A 23,893-nucleotide genomic window follows, 5' to 3' on the forward strand; every position below is an offset into this window, starting at 1 on the left:
AAAAAACACATAAACAATAGAATAATTTCTAATTTAGTAAATATATTGATGTGCCAACTATTCTTAGCTTTCTGGAGTTATCTATCAATAAAAATCACTTTATTTTCTATTTTGACTGTGTTTATTTTTGTTTCCAATGAAATTTTTTTTTTTATAAACTTTCCACCATTATTACAATTTCATTAAGTTCTTTTTTGTTTTACTGTATTTTGTGTAATTTTTTTATTTTTTATTTTTTTAATTTTATTTATTTATTTATTTTTTCCCCCAAAGCCCCAGTAGATAGTTGTATGTCATAGTTGCACACTCCTCTAGTTGCTGTATGTGGGACGCGGCCTCAGCATGGCCGGAGAAGTAGTGCTTCTGTGCGCGCCTGGGATCCGAACCCAGGCCGCCTGCATTGGAGCGCACGCACTTAACCGCTAAGCCACGGGGCCGGCCCCCAATGAATTTTTTTTGAAAATTTCATTTACTCATTGTATTCATTTGACATCTTTTGTGAGTACAGCCCTATATTCTGCCCTGTTGAATGAAGAATAAATAAGGGACGTGCACTTTAGAATCTCTAAAATTAATATTCAGAACTTTTCTTTTGAATATAAAAATACATGTATGAGATAATGTGAATTTTTATTGCCAAAAGCTGAACTAAAGCATTGAAACTTTATATATATGTATGTATATGTATAAGTATGTGTATAAAATATAGCTAAAGAAAGATTCCTGTATTATCAATAGTGCCAAGCGTAAGACACCATTACGATTTTCATGTAGTTAAGTACTATGATAAATTGTATAATAATAAATATGCCTTTTTGGGAGCAGTAAAATGACAGTTAGTAGTACTATATTCTAAAAAATGAAATACTTTGAGTAATTGCTTTCTAAAAGTGTATCATTTCACCACAATAAGAAAAGAAAACCTGTGCTTTATTTAAACAGAACTCAGTCTGATTCTCTTTCCTCCTCCTACAGGTAGCTTTGGATATGTTGAATCCTCAAGTTGCTTTGCCTGTTATATACCCAAATCTTAAACAGGGTGGTGTATGTGCTGTATATCTAGCAAAGTGAGTAATGTCGCTGTTCTTCTTTGTAATGCGATTTTAAACACACTTTTATTTTGTCTTAAGTATTAGGCTAAAATGTTCATTTTGTAACTGAGTTAGGTGTATATGTCATTTCGTAAAACTGTTATTAAATGACATATGTCCCAAATTCATATTGCTGTTTAAATCATCTTTTATATAAATGGTAATATAAGATGCATATTTCTTCTGACAATTTAGAAGAAAAGTTTTAAAAGCGTAATGTGAACAATAATGTGAAATTATGATCTCTATATGTTTTTACTTAGTATTCTGTGTAATTGTCTATTAAGTGCCCTAACTTCCATTTTTACTGTTTTCCCCCTTGATTTAACTACAGCATTTAAATTTGGGTAAGAGGTATAGTGAACTTAAATATAAAGTTATTATTATAGTAGAAATTTAAAGTACATTTTCACTTTTCTGAAAGCATCACACAGGTTATTGAACTTTTAGATGGAATTCGCATCTGTGAACTTGCTCTCTCATGTGAAAAGATAAGTGAAGTCATTGTCAGAGATTGGTTGGTTTGCCTTGCAAAACAGAAAAATGGAATTTTAGCTCAAAAAGTAGAACCTAAAATCAACACAGATTTACGATTACATTCTCAAGAGAAAATTAGACTTGAAGGTGAGATGTTTCAAGAGGATGATCACGGTGAGTTTCAATTTTATTTTATGAATATATTTGCAATAATAAATGGAGAATAGGTTCCTGAGTATATTGACCAATAAATTATAAAAATATTTCTCAGGGATTTTTTATTTTTCCTATAGAAATTGAAATGTGATATTTATTCTGTTAAATCAAAATTTCTAAGGGACAGAATAATGACTTTTCCTGCCTTTTATGTAAAAGTGATACTTGTGAATAATTGAGCTTCTTATAATATTCATACTTTACTTGTGACAAGGAAGTTGGCTTATGAAATACTTTAAATATACTAAAGAATGTTTTTAATTTAGATTAGTGATTATTACTGAAGGGAAAGAATTTAATAGGACCTGATATGTAACTAGCTAATATTCCATAAAGGAACTTCTAAGATGCTGCTGAAATTTTTCAAAGAACTAAATTTAGGTCCTTGTTGTATGTATACATTATTTAGGCCGTGAACAAGTTTTCATAAGTCCATTGAGTTATGATATGGGCTTATCTATTTGGTTATAAAACCATATATAAGTTTATCATGTAATCTTTGACAAATTGTTTCTGTGAGATAACTGGCAGAGTAGCTCCAAAATAAATGCTAAAAAAAATGTCTGAGAGCAAAAACTTACAGTAAAGGGACAGTAATTTGTATTTTAACAGTTTTGTGAACAAATTACAAAATATTTTATGTAGCTTATAAAATAATATTTTGTTCCATAACAGAAGAATCACATTCTGATTTTCCATATGGATCATTTCCCTATATTGCTAGACCTATACACTGGCAAACTGGTCATACAGGTGAGTAATGTTTTCAGGCCATGTTAAATGGTATTTTCTTCTAATTATTGTAATGACCTTACTTTTTTCTTCCCTTAAATTAGCTTTTCTTGTCAAGTTGAGGAAATTCAAACTACAACTTAACTGAGTACCTCAGATGACAACAACTGATTTGAAGACAGGAAAGTATCAAAATAGAACTTTATATTGCAAATCACTATTATAAATTGGCATTTTTAGGTATTATTAATAATGATTTGTATAACTTTTACATATAATTTTGAAAAATAACAAAAGCTAAAGAAATATGTGTAACATTTCAAAACTACTTAAATGTCCCATTTGGACACTTGTCTTGCAGTTAGTACTTAATGATTCCACATTGGTTTAGTTGAGCCATCTCATTCTTCACTTCCTGTAAACCACTCCATAGATTTGTCTTTCTCCATGAAATTAGTTTTCTTGTCTTTGTTTGATTGATGGTCATTGGCTACCAAAATAAAATATGCATTTTAAGGTAAATTTTATGTATCTGTGTATTTTAAATACATATTTTAATGGCTTATATGTATCTTAAAAAATAAAGAAATCTGGGTTATAGTAAATAATAGGGGGAAAACTGATAAGAATAAGACCACCTTAAAAATTGTAACAAAAGATGTAACAATTCTTGAGTCTCTTTTATCCTTCTCAGAATGATTTTAACTAGTTTGAAAGAACGTCTGAATTTTTCCATTATTACATAAATGTTTGGAGAAATATATCTTATAAATATGAAATAACTAGGACTAGGGATTATTATTATTCATAGATACCAGTTATTTAGCATTTACCATGTGCCTTACATTGTTTTAAGAACTTTATAATATTTTTTCCTTTAATATGTGTATTCATCTTTAAGGTTTTTGTATTTTACAGATAAACAAATAGAGCTTAGAGTAGTTAGGTTTTGTTTAAATACAGATATTTTATAGGTTTTAAAGTGGTAGTGCTTGAGAGGATAAATGCAGCCATTCCTGGATTTATCCCTTAGGCTAGAACTATTTAATATGATATATATTTTTTAAATAACATTTTACATATTTTTATTATGTAGAAAATTTTAACCTAAAATCTTTGCCTTTATAGACTTTACAGTCTATCGTAGAGCTAGACATTAAATAATCACTCAAATATAAAACTAAAACTGTTACAAATGCTCCAGAGAAGTACAGGGTACTATAATAGGGGTTTTGCTCTGGTCCAGTAATCAAGTGACAATTGAGCTGAGACCTGAATGGTAAGTAGAAGTGAACTACAGCAGGGAAAAGGAGAACAGAAAAGGCCAGTGATGCTGGGGTTGAGTGAAAGAGAGTGGAAAGATAGGTAGGGGTCAGGCCATGCAGGATCTTGTAGACCTGTTAAGGAGTTTGTCTGTCCTAAGAAAAATGGGGTGCCAATGAAGAATTTATTGAAGTAAAGGGTAACATGCTTACTTAAGGTGTTTCGGAAAAAATCACTCTGGTTGCATTTGGAGAACTGATTGAATCATAAGCAGGGTATTTTTCTGGTGTCATATTTCTGTATGGTTAGTATCTGAACTCATACAATAATAATGGCTTTATAGTTTTCATAACATTTCCAGATATACAGAAGCTCTGAAGTACATTTTTAAATTCCATAGTGGAATACTGTCTTTTCTTCTGCCTTTCTATTTAACTAGTAGTGAAATTCCGTCCTTCATTTATTGTTTTGAAAGCAGTCACTAATTGTACTACTTGGAGAAGGGGCTGGCTCGAGAGCAAAGAAACGTTGTACCTTCTACTCCTATTTCCTGTATATTAGTTTCTGTTCAGTACGCTGTGCTCAGAAGATGTTGAATTGAACAAGACCTCTCTAACAGTGTCCATTCTAGTATTAAGTTGAATTGAAAACCAACTACAGAAGCAAATAAGCATTTATTTATATAGTTATCAAAGTCCAGCTTAAGCCCTTTCTCCATCTCTCCATCAAACACTAAGCACGTTTACAATCCGATTTATGGGACAGATGCCTTCTTCTCAAATTAGCTTTCTGTGTTCATGTCTGGCTCTCATTTACCATACTGTAAAACTCGTAGAGATTTACAACTGACTCACAACTGTCTTCCCAGCACCTTCCAGAGGCCCCACCTTTTCCACCCAGTAAATGATCGATAAAAATTTGCCGATGACTTTAAGCTTTCAACTGGGTCATGTGTTGTTTCATCTGTTGACTTGGTTACTCTAGGGGGAAATTTAGGTATCTAGCTCTTGGATTGTGGAAGCCTTTGGGTTTGAACTTTATACTTAAGAGGCAGTAGGGAACTTCTGAATGTTTTATGGTCGTGTAAAAGGGGATATTTTTTAAAAGTCTGTTAGTGATGTCTGTGAGTATTTAAAGGAAGGAAAAAACTGTTAAATGAGAAACTTCCTAGTAATACACAGTGTACAACTATGAGGTGAGGAAAAGGGGCAGATGTAAAAAAATATTCTAAAGGAAGAACCAGAGAAGCTGGTGATTCATTGGATGTAGAGGGAGAGAAGCTATATATTTTCAAACTGTTATCTGCTATTCAGAAGCACTTTCCCTTACTTCTCTGGGCAAAACAGGACTCAGTTAATGCCCGGCTCATATATTACTTCCTCTGCAAAGCCTTCACCAAGTCTCTCACCCCCACAGAATTAATTCTGGAATCTTTTGTGCTCCTAAATGTTGATCATATAATTAGCATTGCCCTTATCGTATCATTAATTTACAAGCCCTAATTATGCTTTCATTAAGTATAAGGATTTGAAACCTGGATGAATAGAACAGTGGTAATGACAAAAATAAATAAAGTTCAGAGAAGGATTTATTTTTAAGGGAAAATTACTTGGTTTTATATTATATAACAGTTAGACTGTCCTGTGCCTGCCTGCATGACCCAGGACTAAGGTTTGGTATATTGCTTTTTTCCCTTGGCTTCACTCTAAAATCTGAGGAGTCCTCAGATAATACATAATAATACATACTCATGTTTCAGATGGACTAGTCTAGGTGTCGTAAGGCTTAAGACAGCATGAGGTAAAGAGAAATAATGTAATTAGTATTAAAATGTGCTATGTATTCAGATAGAACTGGGTTCTTATCTTACTGTTTTTGTTGTTGCTGTTGTTTTACCTTGAAACTAACTTTTCTGAGTTGTTTCTTCATCAGTAAAATGAGTGTCATAATGCCATTTCAAGATTTCTTGGGGGGATCAGGTGCTAAATGAGACTAGACTCTCTTTATAAAGTGCCTCGCACATTATTGGTGATTGTGATGTATGTAAATTTGTAAAGAATGCCTCATCTATCCCCCCAACCTTTTAAAAATGAAAAATATTCTGTACTTAATAAATGTCATAAACATGTTTACATAAAACTTGTTTTTTGAACATGTTGTTTTGAGAAAAAAATTTTAAAGGCAGAAAAATTTTAAAGGCACGTCTACTTGAAAAGTGAAAAGTTGCTTGCTTGTGCTTGAAAGAAAGATGGAAGCATTGATTACCAGCTATAGCTAAGTTTTAGCATAAAAGCCTGGAGCAGACCATCAGCTCTCTGTGTCTCTCTTGGAGAATGGTGAATTGAGTTTTCTATAACCACAGACCATTAAGTGATTCCAACCACCTTATGTGGACTGGAGGAAGAAAATTTTGCTAGCAGAGGTCACTACTGGGAATCAGCAGCTGCTGAGGCAGTGAGAGACTGACCACTGCTCCTGATAACACTGTGTTGTCTTTAAACCCCCCACTCCCCACCCCAAATTAGCTTATTCCCTTGTAAAGCCTACTGAGGGAAAATGAATGTAAATGTTTACTGGTCAAGTGTATGTATGAGCAGTAATTTTTCTTTGTGTTGCCTACCCTCTGTCATCCTGAAACAAAAGGTTTTTTACATTTAACCTTGAGTTAGTACTCTGAATAAAACAATAATGGGTAAATACTTGTTCCTTCTTGTATAGGACCTGTATATCCTAAAAAAGGGCTTCAGGGCTTTCATCCTGGGACAACTCTCCTAAGTCAGGTGCCCCACTTTTCATCCACATCCCTCAAAGACCTGCTTTTTTTTCAAAGCAAGCTGACTGGCAGGCAGAGCCCTTACTCCCTGGGTGCACCCTGATTTCCTGTTGAGATATCAAAGCCTAAAATATATAGTGATACTTCTCTTGATATCTACAGGGGCTAGTCTGAATAAAATATAACTGCTTCTGTTCTTTCTGTAAATACCTGTTCAAATTGTGGTTGGAATTCTCTCCTAATTCATTCCATATCGCCTTTCATCAGGAACCTGATTCTTAATGCTTTCACCACCTCCTTAGTCCATAGCAGTCTGCTAGAAGACTTCTGTGGCAGCTTATTTTCGCCACCAAAGGCAAGATTTCATCAAAGGGGGCAGTAGAGCATAATAGTTAGGAATTCAGGCTGTAGTCTAGAGTCAGAGACCTGGGTTCAAATGTCACTCTACCACCTTGGGCAAATTATTTAACCTCTCTAAGCCTCAGTTTCCTTATCTCCAAAGTGGAGATAATAGTATTTACCTTAGGGTTGGCTGTGAATATTAAGTGAGATTATGAATATAAAAAGCTTAACACTGCCTAGAACATTTTAAACGTCTAGTATAAGGTGTAGGTAAAAAGAGCTGGGAGAGAGGGGAGGGATGCTAAAAGGCAATTCTTATTTTATAATTTAGCCTATGGTAGATCTTATTTACCTTCAAATATGAGTGAACCAATAAAAATTATGCTTGGAAGTGTTGCAAGGGAAGAGACTACACTGTCAGTCAAATTTGTTTAGTAATTAGTATGGCCAGGGAATGGAACAATGACTGAGGCATGACCCCTACCTTCAAAATCTTAAGGATCTAGTTTCTCTTTTAGTAAAACTTCAGTAGCCACTCACTGTTAATTTCATAAGGATGTAGTAAGAATAAATAGGTGAAATTCTGAGATAATGTGGGTCTCATCATAGAGTTAGAAAGACCCATAAGAAATCTGTCAGTCCTATCTTCAGATGGGTGAAAATCTGAAGAAAGGCTTTTTAAGAAGTAAAAAGGATCACTGCTAGTAGAATATTATTCTGGTTCTGTTTCAAACTGAGAGATGTCTGAGAAATACTCTAACTTTATAAATATAATTTGAATGAAAATTATGGTGTAGTTGACAAAAGTATTTCCAGTTCATATGACTGTTTTCTAATTAACATAAGACACTATTGTTCTAAGCACCTTAAATCCCAACAAAAATGAAATGTGCAAATAAATTATGATACTTATACTATGTCACGATTAAAAATCAGGTTTTAAAAGACTAAATAATGACATGGGGAAATGCTTTATGATAAGTGAAAAAAAGCAGGCCTAGACATTTTTTTTTTAATAGAAATAGAAAAATATAGTATTATAAAGCTATAGTAATCAAAACAGTATGGTATTGACATAAAAAAAGACACATAGATCAATGGAACAGAATAGAGAGCCCAGAAATAAACCCACACATATATGGTCAATTAATTATTTCTAACAAAGGAGCCAAGAATATACAATAGGGAAAGGATAATCTCTTCAATAAAGGGTGTTGGAAAAACTGGACAGCCACATGAAAAAGAATGAAACTGGACCACTATCTTACACCATGCACAAAAAACCAACTCAAAATGGATTAAAACCAACTTAAAAACATAAAACTCCTGGAAGAAAACGAGGTAAGCTCCTTGACATTGGTCTTGGCAATGGATTTTTTGGATTTGACACAAAAGCAAAGGCAACAAAAGCAAAAATAGTGAGACTACATCAAACTAAAAAACTTCTGTGCAGCAAAGGAAACCATCAATAAAATGAAAAGGCAACCTATGGAATGGGAGAAAATATTTGCAAATGATATATCTGATAAGGGGTTAATATCCAAAATATATAAAGAACTCACACAACCCAGTAGAAAAAAAAATACAATTTAAAAATGGGCAGAGGAACTGAACAGACATTTTTCCAAAGATGACATACTAATGGCCAACAGATACATGAAAAGGTGTTCAACTTCACTAATTATCAGGGAAATGCAAATCAAAACCACAATGAGATATTATCTCACACCTATTATCAAAAAGGCAAGAAATAACAAGTGTTGGTGAGGATGTGGAGAAAAGGGAATCCTCGTCAATGTTGGTGGTAATGTAAATTGCTGCACCACTATGGAAAACAGTATGGAGGTTTCTCAAAAAATTAAAAATAGAACTACCATATGATCCACCAATTCCACTTCTGGGTATTTATGCAGGAAACAAAATCACTGTCTCGAAAATATCTGAACCTTCATGTTCATTGCAGCATTATTTACAATAGTCAACACATGGAAACCACCTAAGTGTCCATTGATGGATGAATGGATAAAGAAAATGTAGCTTATGTATACAATGGCATATCACTCAGCAATAAAAAAGAAGGAAGTCCTGCCATTTGTGACAACATGGATGGACCTTGAGGGCGTTATGCTAAGTGAAATAAGTCAGAGAAAGACAAATACTTTGTGACCTTATATATGGAAATCTTATATGTGGAATCTAAAAGAACCTGAACTCAGATACAGAGAACCAATTGGTGGTTGCCAGAGGCGGGGGGTGAGAGGTGGGCAAAATAGATAAAGGTGGTCAAAAGGTACAAACTTCCAGTTATAAGATAAATAAGTCCTGGGGATGTAATCTACAGCATGGTGACTATAGTTAACAATACTATATTGTATATTTGAAAGTTGCTAAGACAGTAGATCTTAAAAGTTCTTATTACAAGAAAAATGTAACTGTGGTGATAGATGTTAACTAAACTTATTGTGGAAATCATTTTGCAGTATATACATATGTCAAATCCTGATGTTGTACACCTAAAACTAATACAATCTTATATGTCAATTATATCTCAATTTTAAAAAGTGTATAGAAGAAAACCAATAGTTAATCACTGATGAAGCTGGATGGTGAGATTACAAGTAAATTTATTTTCTTCTTGAAACTTGTTTTGAATAAAATAAACGTTTCAAAGAAAATGGTTCTGGCACTTAAAATACTTAATACTTAAAATACTTGACACCCATGGTGTATTAGGTTTCAATTTAACATAAGTCAAATTAAAAATTGTTTAGTTTAGGTAGGCTACCACAAAACAGATACTGACATAAGAAAAAAAAGTAGTAACTGAAAAGGGAAAAACTTTCAATAGTAATTATTGTTATAGTATATAAATTATTATGTACCTCTGCTTGTAAGGATTGAATACAGGTCAATAAATAACTGAGATTTATTAATAATGCATAAATCTAATTCTGACATCACTAAATCATACCTTGAGAATAGCTATAAGCTTGAGAAGGATCAACTGTTACGTCCATTGAGAATGAATTGTGTGATTCCTGAGAATGTTTCTCTATCACCTCTACTGTATCACTGGATGAAGATGATGAAGACAATCCCAGTCTAACATATCTTCCTTTTTTACCACAGAGTGAACAATCCACTGGTGTGGCACTAGGTCCCCGGGGCAGTTGAATTTCATCTCTGTTGTAGTTTCTAACAGCTCCACTGTGATGCACAGAGCGTTCTCGTTGCCATATATAATGGGTTGGAGCAATGGCCATAACCTATAGTGGAAAGCTTTCTTTTAGAATTTTGATAAGATTTTAAAATTTTGTAAAATTAAGTACAAAAATTATAACTCAAGAACAGCTATTTCTAAAACTAGACCTAAAAATCTAAGTTACCGATGCTAAAAAAAAAAAAAAAAAGAGCATCTCCAGATAAGGCAAAATTACCTTTAAAGTGATTCGTTGCTTAGATACTTAAGATAATAATTGACAAAGTATTTAAATTATTTCAAATAGGAAACAGGATTGAAGCAACCTTCCAGGTTTTTCAATTCTGAATACTCTAAGTTTGGGAAAGATAATACAATTAGCCCAAAACAATACATAATTCTTAATTTTGGAATGTATTAGGTTGAAAATAATATATATATATATATTTTTGTGTGTGTGAGGAGGATCAGCCCTGAGCTAACATCCATCGCCAATCCTCTTTTTGCTGAGGAAGGTTGGCCCTGGACTAACATCTGTGCCCATCTTCCTCTCCTTTATTTATTTTTTCGTGTGAGGAAGATCAGCCCTGAGCCAACATGCATGCCAATCCTCTTTTTGCTGAGGAATACCAGCCCTGAGCTAACATCTATTGCCAATCCTCCTTTTTTCCCCCCAAAGCCCCAGTAGATAGTTGTATGTCATAGTTGCACATCCTTCTTAGTTGCTGTTTGTGGGATGCCGCCTCAGCATAGCCGGACAAGCGGTGCGTTGGTGTGCGTCCCGGATCCAAACGCGGGCTGCCAGTAGTGGAGCGCGTGCACTTAACCGCTAAGCCATGGGGCCGGCCCCTCTTCCTCTGCTTTATATGGGACGCCACCACAGCATGGCTTGACAAGCGGTGCGTCGGTGCGCGCCCAGGATCTGAACCTGTGAACCCTGGGCCGCCAAAGCGGAGCGTGTGCGCTTAACCACTACACCACCAGGCCAGCCCCTGAAAATAATATTTTTAATTGAGGTTTCCAACTATGTATGTTAGGCTAATCTTAAAATGTTTGCAATTATGGCAAGGGGTTAGGTGAATTAAAACACAGGTAAATTACTTAAACTCTCTGTTCCTCAGTTTCCTTGTCTGTAATATGGAGAGAACAATAGTGTCTATTTCAGCAGGTTGTTGCAAGGATTAGATGAGGAATTATTTGTAAAGCACGTAAGATTCCTCACTACATGTCAGGCATTGTTCTTTAAGGTTTGTTACATAAAACATTGCCTTTAGAATCAAGATAGATATAGTTTCTTATCCTGGCTCTGCCACTTGCTAGCTGTATGATACTGGGCAAGTTACTTAACCTTTCTGAGGCTCAATTTCTTCATATCTAAAATGAGGATACTATCTGCCTCATAGGATTGTTCTGAGGGTTAGATATGTGTAAAATCCTTATATAGTAAACATCTGGAAAATGATAGCCATTTAGGAAGTCAAGCTAGGGTAGGGAAGTGTACCTATGTGCTGACTTCATGATGTCTAAAACTTCTAAGCAGAATATTACTTCTAAGCAAAAATGTTTAGTTGCAGTTATCAATGACCTAAAGTAAATGAGAATTGTAGAATTTAACAGCTTATTAATTGCCTAGACCAGTGATTTTGAAACTTTTGAGGAGCCCTCAGGTTTTACTATATTAAGGGTTCCAGGAGGGGCTAAGGGAAGACAGAACAGGCAGAGAAGCTCAATTTTGGGGATTGTATGTAAAATTTTGTTTTGAAAGAAAAGCTTTTGGGGCCGGCCCAGTGGCGAAGCGGTTAAGTGCGTGCACTCCACTTCCAAGGCCCGAGGGTTCGCAGGTTCGGATCCCGGGCGCGCACTGACGCACCGCTTGTGCAGCCATGCTATGGCAGCATCCCATATAAAGTAGAGGAAGATGGGCACGTATGTTGGCTCAGGGCCAATCCTTCTCAGCAAAAAGAGGAGGACTGGCATTGGATGTTAGCTCAAGGCTGATCTTCCTCACAAGAAAAAAAAAAGAAGACCTTTTACTGTTAAAAATGAAAACCTTCTTAAAAACCCCCAGATTAAGACCATTCTCCTCAGAAAATGGGGTTATTGTGGCCTCCTCCAAGAAAATGGCATAAAGAATACTAGCTATACTAATTTTTAAAAGTATATTTTAGGATTGAATTTATTTTATAATCCACTTCTTAAATCCTTCAAAAAAGTTTTCAATCAAAGACATGTAATAAAGTTACATATCTTTAAAAAGGTAGAAATAAAGATGTTAACTTTAAACATTTCTATAACAATGTAAAACTAGGTTCAGAGTTAGCTAAGGTGAGGAAGTAGAATATCAGAATTTCTTATTCCTTCCATATTTATCTACTATTTTTTTCCTCAACACTTCTATATCTTTATTTCCCATATCTGGAATGTCCTCTCCCTTTGTCTTAGTATTGCTTTTCCTTCAATGCTCAGCATAAGTCTCACCTTTCTAAAAACTACAGCTCTCAGATTTTCTTGTTAATGCCATATTAGGACTTTTAGTATATAAGTGTCTAGTACTCAGATATATCTTTTTATTTTTTTTTTCTAAGGAAGATTTGCCCTGAGCTAACATTCGTGCCACTCTTCCTCTATTTTGTATGTGGGTCACTGCCACAGCATGGAGGCTGAGTGGTGTAGGTCCACACCTGGGAACCAAAACCTGGGCCGCCGAAGCAGAGCGCACTGAACTTAACCACTACGCCACGGGGCTGGCCCTCAAATATATCTTTTAATCATGTAATCTATTCCATTGAAAGTCTCCTCTGGGCAGGAATAGTCTCTCATAAACCTCTCTATCAAATGTCCCCCACACAATATTATGCAGTCATTAAATATTTTTTAATGATGGATGAAAATAATTAAGAATTAGAGGCCACTGACATTATGAACTTTTGAAAATATGATTTTTGTAGGAATTTAGCAAAGTCTAGTGAGAAGAGCAAAAGGAAATACAAAACAAAGAGTACAAAATAGAAGGTTTGGTACACTGTTCTTTCTGCAATAAGCTAGACATCATAGTCTCTCCACATGCTAACCAAGCTAGAAAAATGCATGCACACACACTTGTTTACTTTTAAATATATATTATGTTTACATATATTTTATACACATATGTGTAATTAGAATGTTATTGTGGATTAAAAAGAAAATTGTACCAGGGTTAAAAGAGCAGGATTTTGGTCTTAATTCTATTATTTCTATGACCTTAAGCAAATTACATAACTTTCTGGGCCACAAGGTGTCTTTAATATATGAGAAAATAGGTCACTTACAGTCCTCAAATTCTGTGAGTCTATGAAAGTAACTTTTCTAAAGCATTGGTAGCACCTGACCTACTACAGACGTTATCCTATTTTTTACTTTATCTTACTCTTCTGTCATTTTTAGTGATTTTTTTATTTTGGTGCCTTTGGTGGGTGTTCCTGAAATTTAATACTTGGCCCTCTGTTTTTCTTTATATATGCTCCTCTATAATCTCAAGAGAGAGTATAGGATAGGTGTTAAAAGCACTACTTTGGAGTCACACTGCCTAGATTTGAATACTGGTGTGCTGCTTTACTAATTGTGTGTCCTTAGAGAAGTCATTTATTCTCTCCGTGCCTCAGTTTCCTCATCTGAAATTACCTAGCTATCTAGAAATTTTGAGTTAATACGTAAGCAGTATTTAGAACAGTGCCAGCAAGTGCTCAAGAAATATTAACATTACTTTCATCTTGGATTGCTTATCTACTCTACCAAGCTTTAAACATCACATATGTGATAACATCTTACTCATACCTGTTGACCATTCACTTATTCAATTATCACCTTAAATTTATATGTCTAATACCAAATTTCTTATCTTCCAATAAACCATTTTACTTCTTTAGCCTTCCTTATTTCCATTATGGAATCTATTACTCTTTCTGTTATATAGTTTTGAAACTTTTGACAGCTCACTCTCCCATATGCCCTATTTCCAACTGGTCACCAAGTAATGACAATTATAATTCCAAAGCATTGATTTTTCTTCAGCACCTTCATCTTCAGCACTAGGTTTACACCTTGCTTCCTGACCTATAGCAAGTTTAGCCTTTTCCAGTACCTTCCTTATACTGGATCTCTTCTGCATACTGTCTGGATTATTTTGTTCAAAACATTGCTTATATCACATCACTGCTTTCTAAATTCCTAATCTAGAATCAAGTAGTAGCTGATGGAGAAATCAGCTATGATGATATTGTGCCATCTAGACCAGAGTATGTAACAAGAATAGAGAAAAGCCTCCTCTTGATAAAATTGCTACCCTCTATGATGCATAAAGGGGCTGGAATTGGAGTCTCTTTCTCATCAGATTGACATCTTCCATAATCTGTGAACCAATCTAGAAATTAAGCTATCATCAAGCTAAATAAATTCCACCTCAGAGGAGCTGGTGTCCAAAAAGGTAAGCTGATTGTAGGAAGAAGATAAGATTAGAATAAGTAGGGAAATAGTCTTTACTTTTTTCAGCCCTACATATATTTTTCAATTTAATCATACCTCATCTCATTCCAAAAAAAGATTTGATTGAGGCAACTGACAAAAAGAGCAAATGAATTTTTTTCATTAAACTAGGACTACAAAGGGAAAATTTGGGTAGAGGGGGAAAGCAGACATGCCAGTAACGAAGGGTAATAGAATTGACGTGGTTAAGGATAAAACCTGGCCCTTAGCTTCTTTGCAGCAGCAAAGGCTTAAAAAAAAAAGGGGACAAATTACAAAATTCATATTATCTGAAAGGAGAGAATAAGTTTTTTCTTTAGACAGTGGTGTATAGTGGAAAGAATGCTGAGTTTAAGTACTAGCTGGCCCCGCCACTTACTAACTGAATGACCATGGACAAATCACTACCTTTCTAAGCCAGTTTCTTCATCTGAAAAATGGAGAGAATACTTATGCTATTTAATTCCTGAGATAAAATAATAGATATAAATGCATTTTCTAAACTGACAAATGAGAGGTGGAGGCTAGATGTCAGAGAAAACAGAACACTGGGAAATCATTAGACATGAAGTCAGTTCTGGCTCTGCCACTTAATTGATGTATGATCTTGAGTAAATCTCAACCTGCTTGATCCTCAGTTTCATCAGCTGTAAAATGAGAATGCTACAGCCTTCACAGGTATTTTTGTGAGGATAAGAAGATAATTTATATGAAACTATTTATGAATTTGTAAAGCACAATGCGAATGTAGAGTATTATTATTCTAAGTCAGTCTGTAGCTACAATCATAACTTGGGTTAATTTTAGGATATGAGACTAAAGAAAGGGATTGGCAGTACGCCAGTACAGGGCTCTCAATAACAAATGCATAACTCTTTGTTCACTTTTTTTTTTTTTTTGAGGAAGATCAGCCCTGAGCTAACATCCATGCCAATCTTTTTTTTTTTTTTTTGCCGAGGAACACTGGCTCTGAGCTAACATCCGTGCCCATCTTCCTCCACTTTATGTGGGACGCCGCCACAGCATGGCCTGACAAGCAGTGCGTAGGTGCGCACCCGGGATCCGAACTCGGGCCGCCAGCAGCAGAGTGAGTGCACTTAACCACTACGCCACGGGGCCGGCCCCCAAATGCATAATTCTTAACTAAATTTCTAACAGCATGTCTTGCTACTTTAACACAGCAAACTGCAGGGCAAGGATGTGTAATACTTCTTTATAATAAATCGCCATAACACTGAACTTGGTGTCTTACTCGTAAGTTAGCTGTCGAATGAATACTTGAGAACAGGATAAAATCTACTAGGTAATTGCCTTTCCTATACATCATCATGATTCAAATGTACCTGGTTGGAACAGCAAAAAAAAAAAAAAAAAAAAAAGCTTACCTATCTGCCACCGGAGTAAGGGGCAGTGCTCAGTGAGCTCCGTGAAAAATTGTTTTATAGTTTATTGTTTTTCTATTTCATGGATAAGAGGGTATGAAAAAGAATTGAAAGCTTTAAGTTCCATTCATTCTGTCAGCCAGCAATATTTACTGAGTACCTACTATATGCCAGGCACTGTTCTAGGCACTAGATACACAATAAGAACAAAATAAAGACCCTACTCTCGGAATTTATATTCCAGTAGGGGGAAATAGACATTAGTAAGATAAATAAGTAAAACAGAGTATGTTATATGTGGTAAAGTGCTATGAAGAAAACCAGGAAAAGGAACAGAGTAATAATAGGAGGTACTACTTGTTATTTTAACAGCTTTATTGAGATTTAACTCAAATACCATACAATTCACCCATTTAGAGTGTACAATTCAGTGGCTTTTAGTATATTCAGAGTAGCACAACCATAACCACAGTCTATTTTAGAACATTTTCATCACTCCATAAAGAGACCAGTCATACCACATTCCTTCCTCCCCTTAGCCCCTGGTAACCACTAGTCTACTTCCTGTTTCTTTGGATTTTATTCTGGACAGTTCATATAAATGGAATCATACAATATGTGGTCCTTTGTGACTGGCTTCTTTCCCTTAGCAAGTTTTCAGGGTTCATCCATGTTGTAAGCATGTATCAGTTCTTTATTCCTTTTAATTGCCAAGTAATATATGATTGTATGGATATACCATATTTTGTTTATCCATTCATTAGCTGATAGACATTTGGGGTTGTTTTCACTTTTTGACTATTATGAATAATGCTATGAACATTCGTGTACAAGTTTTTGTGTGGACATAGTTTTCATTTCTTTAGGGTATATAACTAGGTGTGGAATTGCTGGGTCATATGGTGACTCTATGTTAAGCCTTTTGAGGTACTGCCAGACTGTTGTCCAAAGCAACTATACTATTTTACATTCCTACCAGAGGTGTATGAGGGTTCCAATTTCTTCACATCCTTGCCAATGCTTGTTATTATCTTTTTTTATTACAACCATCTTAGTGGGTGTGAAGTGATATCTCCTTGTGGTTTTGATTTTGCCTTTCTCTGATGGGCAAAGATGTTGAGCATCTTTTCATGTGCTTTTTTGCCCATTTGTATATCTTCTTTGGAGAAATGCCTATTCAGATCCCTTGCCCTTTTCAAAATTGTCTTTTTTATTATTGAGTTTTAAGAGCTTTTTATATACTCTAGATACAAATTCCTTATCAGACAAATGGTTTGCAAAAAATTTCTCCCATTTTGTGGGTTGTCTCTTCCCTTTCTTGATGGTGTCCTTTGAAGGACAAAAGTTTTAAATTTTGATGATGTCCACTTTACCTATATTTTCTTTTGTTGCTTGTGTTTTGTATCATATCTAAGAAACATAATCCAAGGTCATAAAGATTTACCCCATGTTTTCTTTTTATAGCTTTTTAGCTTACATTCAGGTCTTTGATCCATTTTGAGTTAGTTTTTACATATCATATGAAGCAGGGGTCCAACTGCATTCTTTTGCATGTGGATATCCAGTTGTCCCAGCACCATTTGTTGAAAAGACTTTTCTTTCCTCATTGAATCTTCTTGGTACCCTTGTCAAAATTCAATTGAACATAAACGTGAGGGTTTACTTCTGGACTCTTATTTCATTAAGGGAGATACTACTTGATATAGGATGGTAAGGAAAGGTTTCTCTGAGGTGACATCTAAGCAGAGTCCTGAATGAAGTCAGGAAGTGAAGCATACTGATATCTAGGGAAAAAGCATTCCAGGTAATGGGAATGGTAAGTGCAAAGACTTTGAAGTGGCAGTGTCCTTGCTGTGTCTGAAGAACAGCAAGGAGGCCAGTGTGGCTGGAGTGAAGTGAGCAAGGATGGGAGATGAAGTCAGAGATAAGGGAGGATAAAAATTAGACTATTGGTGGTGAGCATGATGCAGTCTATATAGAATACTGGTAAATAATTACACCTGAAATTTCACAATGTTATAAACCATTATGACCTCAATAAAATAATAAAAAAGAAAAAGAGAACATGATGTAACCTATGCAAAAATAGAAGTACAATGATGTACACCTGAAATTTTTTACAATGTCATAAACCTGTGTGACTGCAATAAACAAAAATTAAAAAAAAAAATAAATAAATGCTCAAGTAAGTAACCAGCTTACTTCAGATTTCTGGTAAAAAAAAAAAAAAAAAGAAAAAGAGAGAGAGATAAGGGAGGAGAATTGGCAAACCATGTAGAGCCAGGATAAGGACTTTGCCTTTTACCCTGTGTGAGATGGAAAGCCTCTGGAAGCTTTTGAGTAGAGGAGTCATGATTTGACTTACTTTCTAAAAGATTTACTCTGGCTGCTGTATAAGGAATAGACTAGAGGAAGAAAGATTATAAGAGAGACTACGTGGAAGGTTACGGCAATAATTGAGGCAAGAGATGACAATCAAAGTAGGGTTTAGTAGGGGAGATGGTGAGAAATGGTAGGATGCTGGATATTTTTTTAAGTTATGGATGTGAGAAAAAGAAAAGTCTAGGGTGAAATTTTTTGGCCTGAGACACTAGAAGGATGAAGTTATCATTTATTAACATGGAAGACTGCAGGAGGACAGGTTTGGAGGTCTATGTGGAGGAATCAGAAACTCAATTTTCAGCATGTTTGAGGTTTCTACTAGATAATGAAATATGAATAAGAAGCTTGATATACAGGTCTGGAATTAGGGAAGAGATTTGTTAGTTCAGTGTTGAAGCCTTGAGAGATTAAACTTTTCTGGAAATCCCTTTACATAACTGAGTTTACAGCTCTCTAAAACTTTTTCTAGTCTTTTACACATATGATGTGGCAATTAAGCCACATCATTCTCTGGCTCTTTAATAGCCAGAGAATGCCTGGTGTCAGCAACTGAGATAATTCCAGCTCCAATAGTGTAAATCAAAGTTGTTTGCAGTTAAGATGCTAGTCGTTGTATCTTAGGAGAGGGTGGACACTTTGCCATGAGATGAGCATTGCTTATCCTGGCCTCTTGCTTCTGATGCCCCCCTCCATGCCCTTAGCTGAGTGTCCCATGGGGCTGGAAGCATTTACTTTGAAAAAATAAGAGTGTTCAAATAAGGTCCACTATCATGTCCAACAATGGCAACTGGTGCACAAATTATGCCCTCCTGACCTGAGGAGATAGTGACAAAAAATAACAATATAGGACTCTTTCAATGTCCTGTAACTGGAATGAGTCATTTATTTTTTATTTATTTATTTTTTATAATTTTATTGATTTATTTTTTTTGCCCCCAAAGCCCCAGTAGATAGTTGTATGTCATAGTTGCACATCCTTCTAGTTGCTGTATGTGGGATGCGGCCTCAGCATGGCTGGAGAAGCGGTGCGTCGGTGTGCGCCCGGGATCCGAACCCGGGCCGCCAGCAGTGGAGCGCGTGCACCCAACCACTAAGCCATGGGACCGGCCCTGGAATGAGTCATTTAAATCCTATAATGAGGATCCAATAATTTGGGAAGGCCGGATACACCCAATCTCTTATATTTTTCTACTGAATTGACTCTTGTAAAGACTTAGCTTGCTGTATAGTCTTCTAAGTTATTTCTGAATCCTTTTATTTCCTCCAACATTCAACAATCCTCCTAATTTAATCCACAAATATGCATACTTGCCATATCTTCATCTCATAAATATCATTAGCAAGGTTAGTTCTGGGCAGAGTTCTGTGACACACCTCTAAAGTCTTCCCTCAGGTTTGACACTAATCCATTAATTGGCTCTTTTGGCCGATAGTCACTTAACTGTATATGACTTCATTTAATTACATATTATCTCGTGCATATTTACCAAACTTTTCTGTAATAGTACTGGCTTACAGTAATCACTGCCTTCCATTTAATTTTCTACTCTAAGAATTTTTCTTTAGTGTGAAACATTAACTTTCTTCTTTATTGAAAACCAGAACATTAGATAAAATAACTGATCTTTTAAATTTTATTGTCTTTCTGCTTTATCTTAATAGAATCTGGCATCAAAGAAACTTACTTTATCTATTCTATGTGAAAAGAGGTATGGTTTTTAAACCTATTTAAATTTATTTAAATATTATACCATGCAGTTCACATTTCAATCTTGGGAACCTGAAATTTCGTATACTTTATTTAATGAAAATTGTTATTCAACTCCAGTGTTATTACTATAAGATATTTTGGAAAGTGCACACTACCCTTTCCCAATATATTTGGTGATCTTTTAAGACAAGAGAAACATACTCAAAATAAAAATACCTACTACAGAAGTAGACTGCTCTGAAAAACAGAAATGACGATTTTTAATTATTATGGTATAAAATTGAAACATGAACATTGTGATACACAAGTTGTACTCATGTTAACCATCAAGGTTAATGGTCTACCCTTAAATATACAAAAATTGAAACATTAGTAGCACATTAAAAAACAAGACAAGGAAAATTACATAAACAGAAGACAGAGATTACATATATAAAGTATTTTAAAATCTTACCTCCTCACAACATCGCCTGCTTACAATAGCCCTATAGTCAATTCTATCCCAGAGCTGGTCCCTTAACTTTAAGAAATTAGGGAACAATTTTCTCCAGTTTTTCCCTAAAGCCCATGGAAAAATTTCATATTTGGATTCTTCTTCATCTTCTTCAACTGTATTAGCCAGATACCTAACAAAGAAGACCAAGAACTCAAAAAAGAAATGGATAAAGGATAGAAACAGGCAGTTCATAAAAAAAAATACAAATTGCTTATAAACACATACAAGATATTCAACTTTACTCATAAAGAAATGTAGATCAAAAATTGAGATACAATGAATTTTACCCCGTTGAGTTCTGAATATTTTTGTATTCCTATAAATCTTGAGCTTTATTCTAAGATGCAGATAAGTTACTTGGAAACAGCCTGATCCTTTCAGGTCTTGCTTTTATGATTTGTTAGGTGGATCTGGAGCAACGTGCAGTCTGGAGCTAATTATTCCCCACTACTGAGGCAAGATGTTCCTGAGTACTCTATCCAATATCCTGTGAATTATGAGTTTTTCTGTCTAGCTGGTGGGAACAGGCACTATTTCCAGTCCTGGGTGAATGTTAGGTACTGTCCACCCTAATCCTTTCTTATGGTCTTTCCCCATACTCAGGTAGTTTCCTTATACACATATGGAAATCAGTATCTTGCCATATGCTTGAGGGGGATCAGGCATGCATAGAAGCAGGAAAACACAACCCATTATAAGAGGAATAATCAATCAATCAAAACTGATACACACGGTAGAAGTAACAGACAAGGACATTAAAATAGTTATAATCATTCCAGATGTTCAAAAAGATAAGTAGACACATTGAAAGTGTACTTCTAAAGATGAAAACTACGTGTACAATGAAAAAATACAAAGTGAGATTAAAAGCAGATTAAATATTGCAGAAGAAAAGATTTGTGCATTGAAGACATAGCAAGATAAACTATCCAAATTGAAACATACAGAGAAAGAGAAACAAAAATATGAACAGAGCATCAATGAGCTATGAGATAACTTCAAGCAGCCTAATAAAGGTGAAACTGGAGTCCCTAGAGGGTAGTGGGTGGACAGAACAAATACTTGAAGAAAGAATGGCTGAAAATCTGATGAAAACTATAAACCCACAAAGGGGCTCAATGAAGACCAAAGCACAAAACATGAAGAAAATTACACCAAGGCACATCATAATCAAACTGTTCAGAACCAGTGATAAAATCTTAAAAAGCAGTCAGAGAAGTAAAAGACAGGTTAAATAACACAGGAACAGAAATAAGGATGGAGATTTCCCAATTGCCCAAGGTTTCCAATGGGAAACAATGCAAGCCCCATAGATGACTTTCCAAGAAAAATGGGCAACTTACAATAAAAAAATTACAAAACACATAAGGGAACAAGGCACCATGAGCAGAAACAGACCCTGAAGTCTGAAGATACTGACATTAATAGACAAACACCAAAGAAAGGGAGGTCTTAAAAGCAGTCAGAAAGGAAGGCAAATGATCTCAAGTGGAAGGTTTGAGATGCAAGAAGGAACAGTAAGCAAAGATATAAATATGTGGGTAAATCTAAAATGTTGAATGTATAAAATAAGAGTAATAATGTCTAACTTTTGGAGGGCATCAGGTAGAACTATAGAATCGCAAAACAAGAGACTATAAGTTGAGAAGGAGGTGATTTGAGGTAAAATGCTTAAGGTTCTAAATATGCTCTAAAATGCTTAAGGTTCTTAAGGTTCTGATTAAAAATAACTAAGGTAATTGCTGAAAGAATAGATATACACTGCATAATTTCCAAACAAGTAGAGGAAAAAAGGTGTCAAAAAATAAAAATTAAAAAATCTCTATCAAAAGAAGATAAAAATGGAGGGGCAAGAAGAAATAGAAAAAATGGGACATACACAAAGTACATAACAAGATGGTAGAAAAAAAATCCAAATATATAAGCAACAATAGAATAGTATTCTGCAGTGAAAATGAATCAACTACAGCTACACATATCAATATAAGTGAAATTCAAAATCAGACTATTATAAAGCAAAAGAAGGAAAATACCAAAGAACAGTACACATGATTCCTTTATATACAGCTCAAAAACAGAAAAAAACAAATAATATATTATTAGAGGTATATACATAGAATAAAGCAAGAAAATGACTACTTGTGGAAAGGAGGGTTCTAATTGGGAAACTGTGTACTGTAACCTTCTAAGATTCTGGCAATGTTCTTGAGTCATGGGTACATGAGTATTTGTTTTGCTTTTATTCTTTCACACACACATACATACACACTCCATACACTCTCTTGTAGATATTTCACATTAAAATTTTTTTAAAGGCACACAAGTGTGTAGTATGCTTCTATTTATGTAATATACACACTAGTTCATGTATAGAAAATTATTTCTAGACAGATACAGATCAAACTGTTAATTGTCCTTGAGGAAGGAGGCCAAAGTCTTGAGGTATGAGGAACACTTACTTTTAACTGTATATCCTCTTATGTACTTTTTAAAAAAAACCATGTGCATATTCACAGTTACATTAATATAAAATGATCACCTACATGTTACTTTATCCTCCCTCAAAATAACTGTATTTTAATATTACCTGATTATAAAGCACCTCAATATTAAACCTATTCAGTTATATGAGTCAAATCATGTCCTCTGTGAAATTATATAATTTATTACTTTAATATCCTTGATAGTGCTTACTTAGTAAAGGGTAGACAGAGCAAAGGTTGGCCCCTGTCATGCTTGCTGACTAAGTGAAACATGGGAAATCTATATAATGTACTATGGTACTATGGTATCAGGACTACATCATGATTCTATTCTAGATTAACAATTTTTCAGGCTCAATGTGATGAAATATCTGTATCATATACATGTAAATTGTCTTCTAGTTTGAAATAGTTAGATTTTCTTGGAGCAGAGTTCATTTCTTCTGCATGACAGTAATTATGTTCACTCAAATAAAGAATTAAGAACCTCTTATATGTTAGCCACTGAAAGGTGCAAAAAAACCGTAATATACACGTTCCTTGCCTTTAAGGAGCTTCCAGTCAAGTAGAAGAGGCAACTAAGTATGAACAAATGACCGTAAAAGAGAATATGAAGAATGGTAATAGAAGTTAGAATGTTATAAGAATATATAAAAAGGGGGGCTGGCCCGGTGGCGCAAGCGGTTAAGTGCGCGCTCTCCGCTGCAGCGGCCCGGGGTTCGCCGGTTCGGATCCTGGGCGCGCACTGATGCACCGCTTGTCAAGCCATGCTGTGGCGGTGTCCCATATAAAGTGGAGGAAGATGGGCACGGATGTTAGCCCAGGGCCAGTCTTCCTCAGCAAAAA

At 35.0% G+C, this 23,893-nt stretch overlaps 2 protein-coding genes across 2 annotated transcripts in view; one reads left to right on the forward strand and one right to left on the reverse strand.

The window, feature by feature from the left end:
• Positions 1 to 3,038, forward strand: part of TRMT61B (tRNA methyltransferase 61B) — a 17,760-nt gene extending 14,722 nt beyond the window's left edge. Inside the window, exons 4-7 of the mRNA XM_004418185.3 lie at positions 976 to 1,067; positions 1,516 to 1,742; positions 2,460 to 2,537; positions 2,621 to 3,038. Coding sequence (XP_004418242.1) covers positions 976 to 1,067; positions 1,516 to 1,742; positions 2,460 to 2,537; positions 2,621 to 2,664 — 441 coding nt within the window. The 3' untranslated portion in view covers positions 2,665 to 3,038. The remainder of the gene's footprint in view (positions 1 to 975; positions 1,068 to 1,515; positions 1,743 to 2,459; positions 2,538 to 2,620) is intronic.
• Positions 2,918 to 23,893, reverse strand: part of SPDYA (speedy/RINGO cell cycle regulator family member A) — a 27,649-nt gene continuing 6,673 nt past the window's right edge. Inside the window, exons 4-7 of the mRNA XM_087436970.1 lie at positions 20,523 to 20,694; positions 9,866 to 10,160; positions 8,200 to 8,202; positions 2,918 to 3,006 (exon numbers count right to left, since the gene is read on the reverse strand). Coding sequence (XP_087293096.1) covers positions 2,918 to 3,006; positions 8,200 to 8,202; positions 9,866 to 10,160; positions 20,523 to 20,694 — 559 coding nt within the window. The remainder of the gene's footprint in view (positions 3,007 to 8,199; positions 8,203 to 9,865; positions 10,161 to 20,522; positions 20,695 to 23,893) is intronic.

The sequence above is a fragment of the Ceratotherium simum genome, chromosome 11 (assembly GCF_057802395.1).
Source record: "Ceratotherium simum simum isolate JZ-2026a chromosome 11, ASM5780239v1, whole genome shotgun sequence".
Classification (NCBI taxonomy): Eukaryota; Metazoa; Chordata; class Mammalia; order Perissodactyla; family Rhinocerotidae; genus Ceratotherium; species Ceratotherium simum.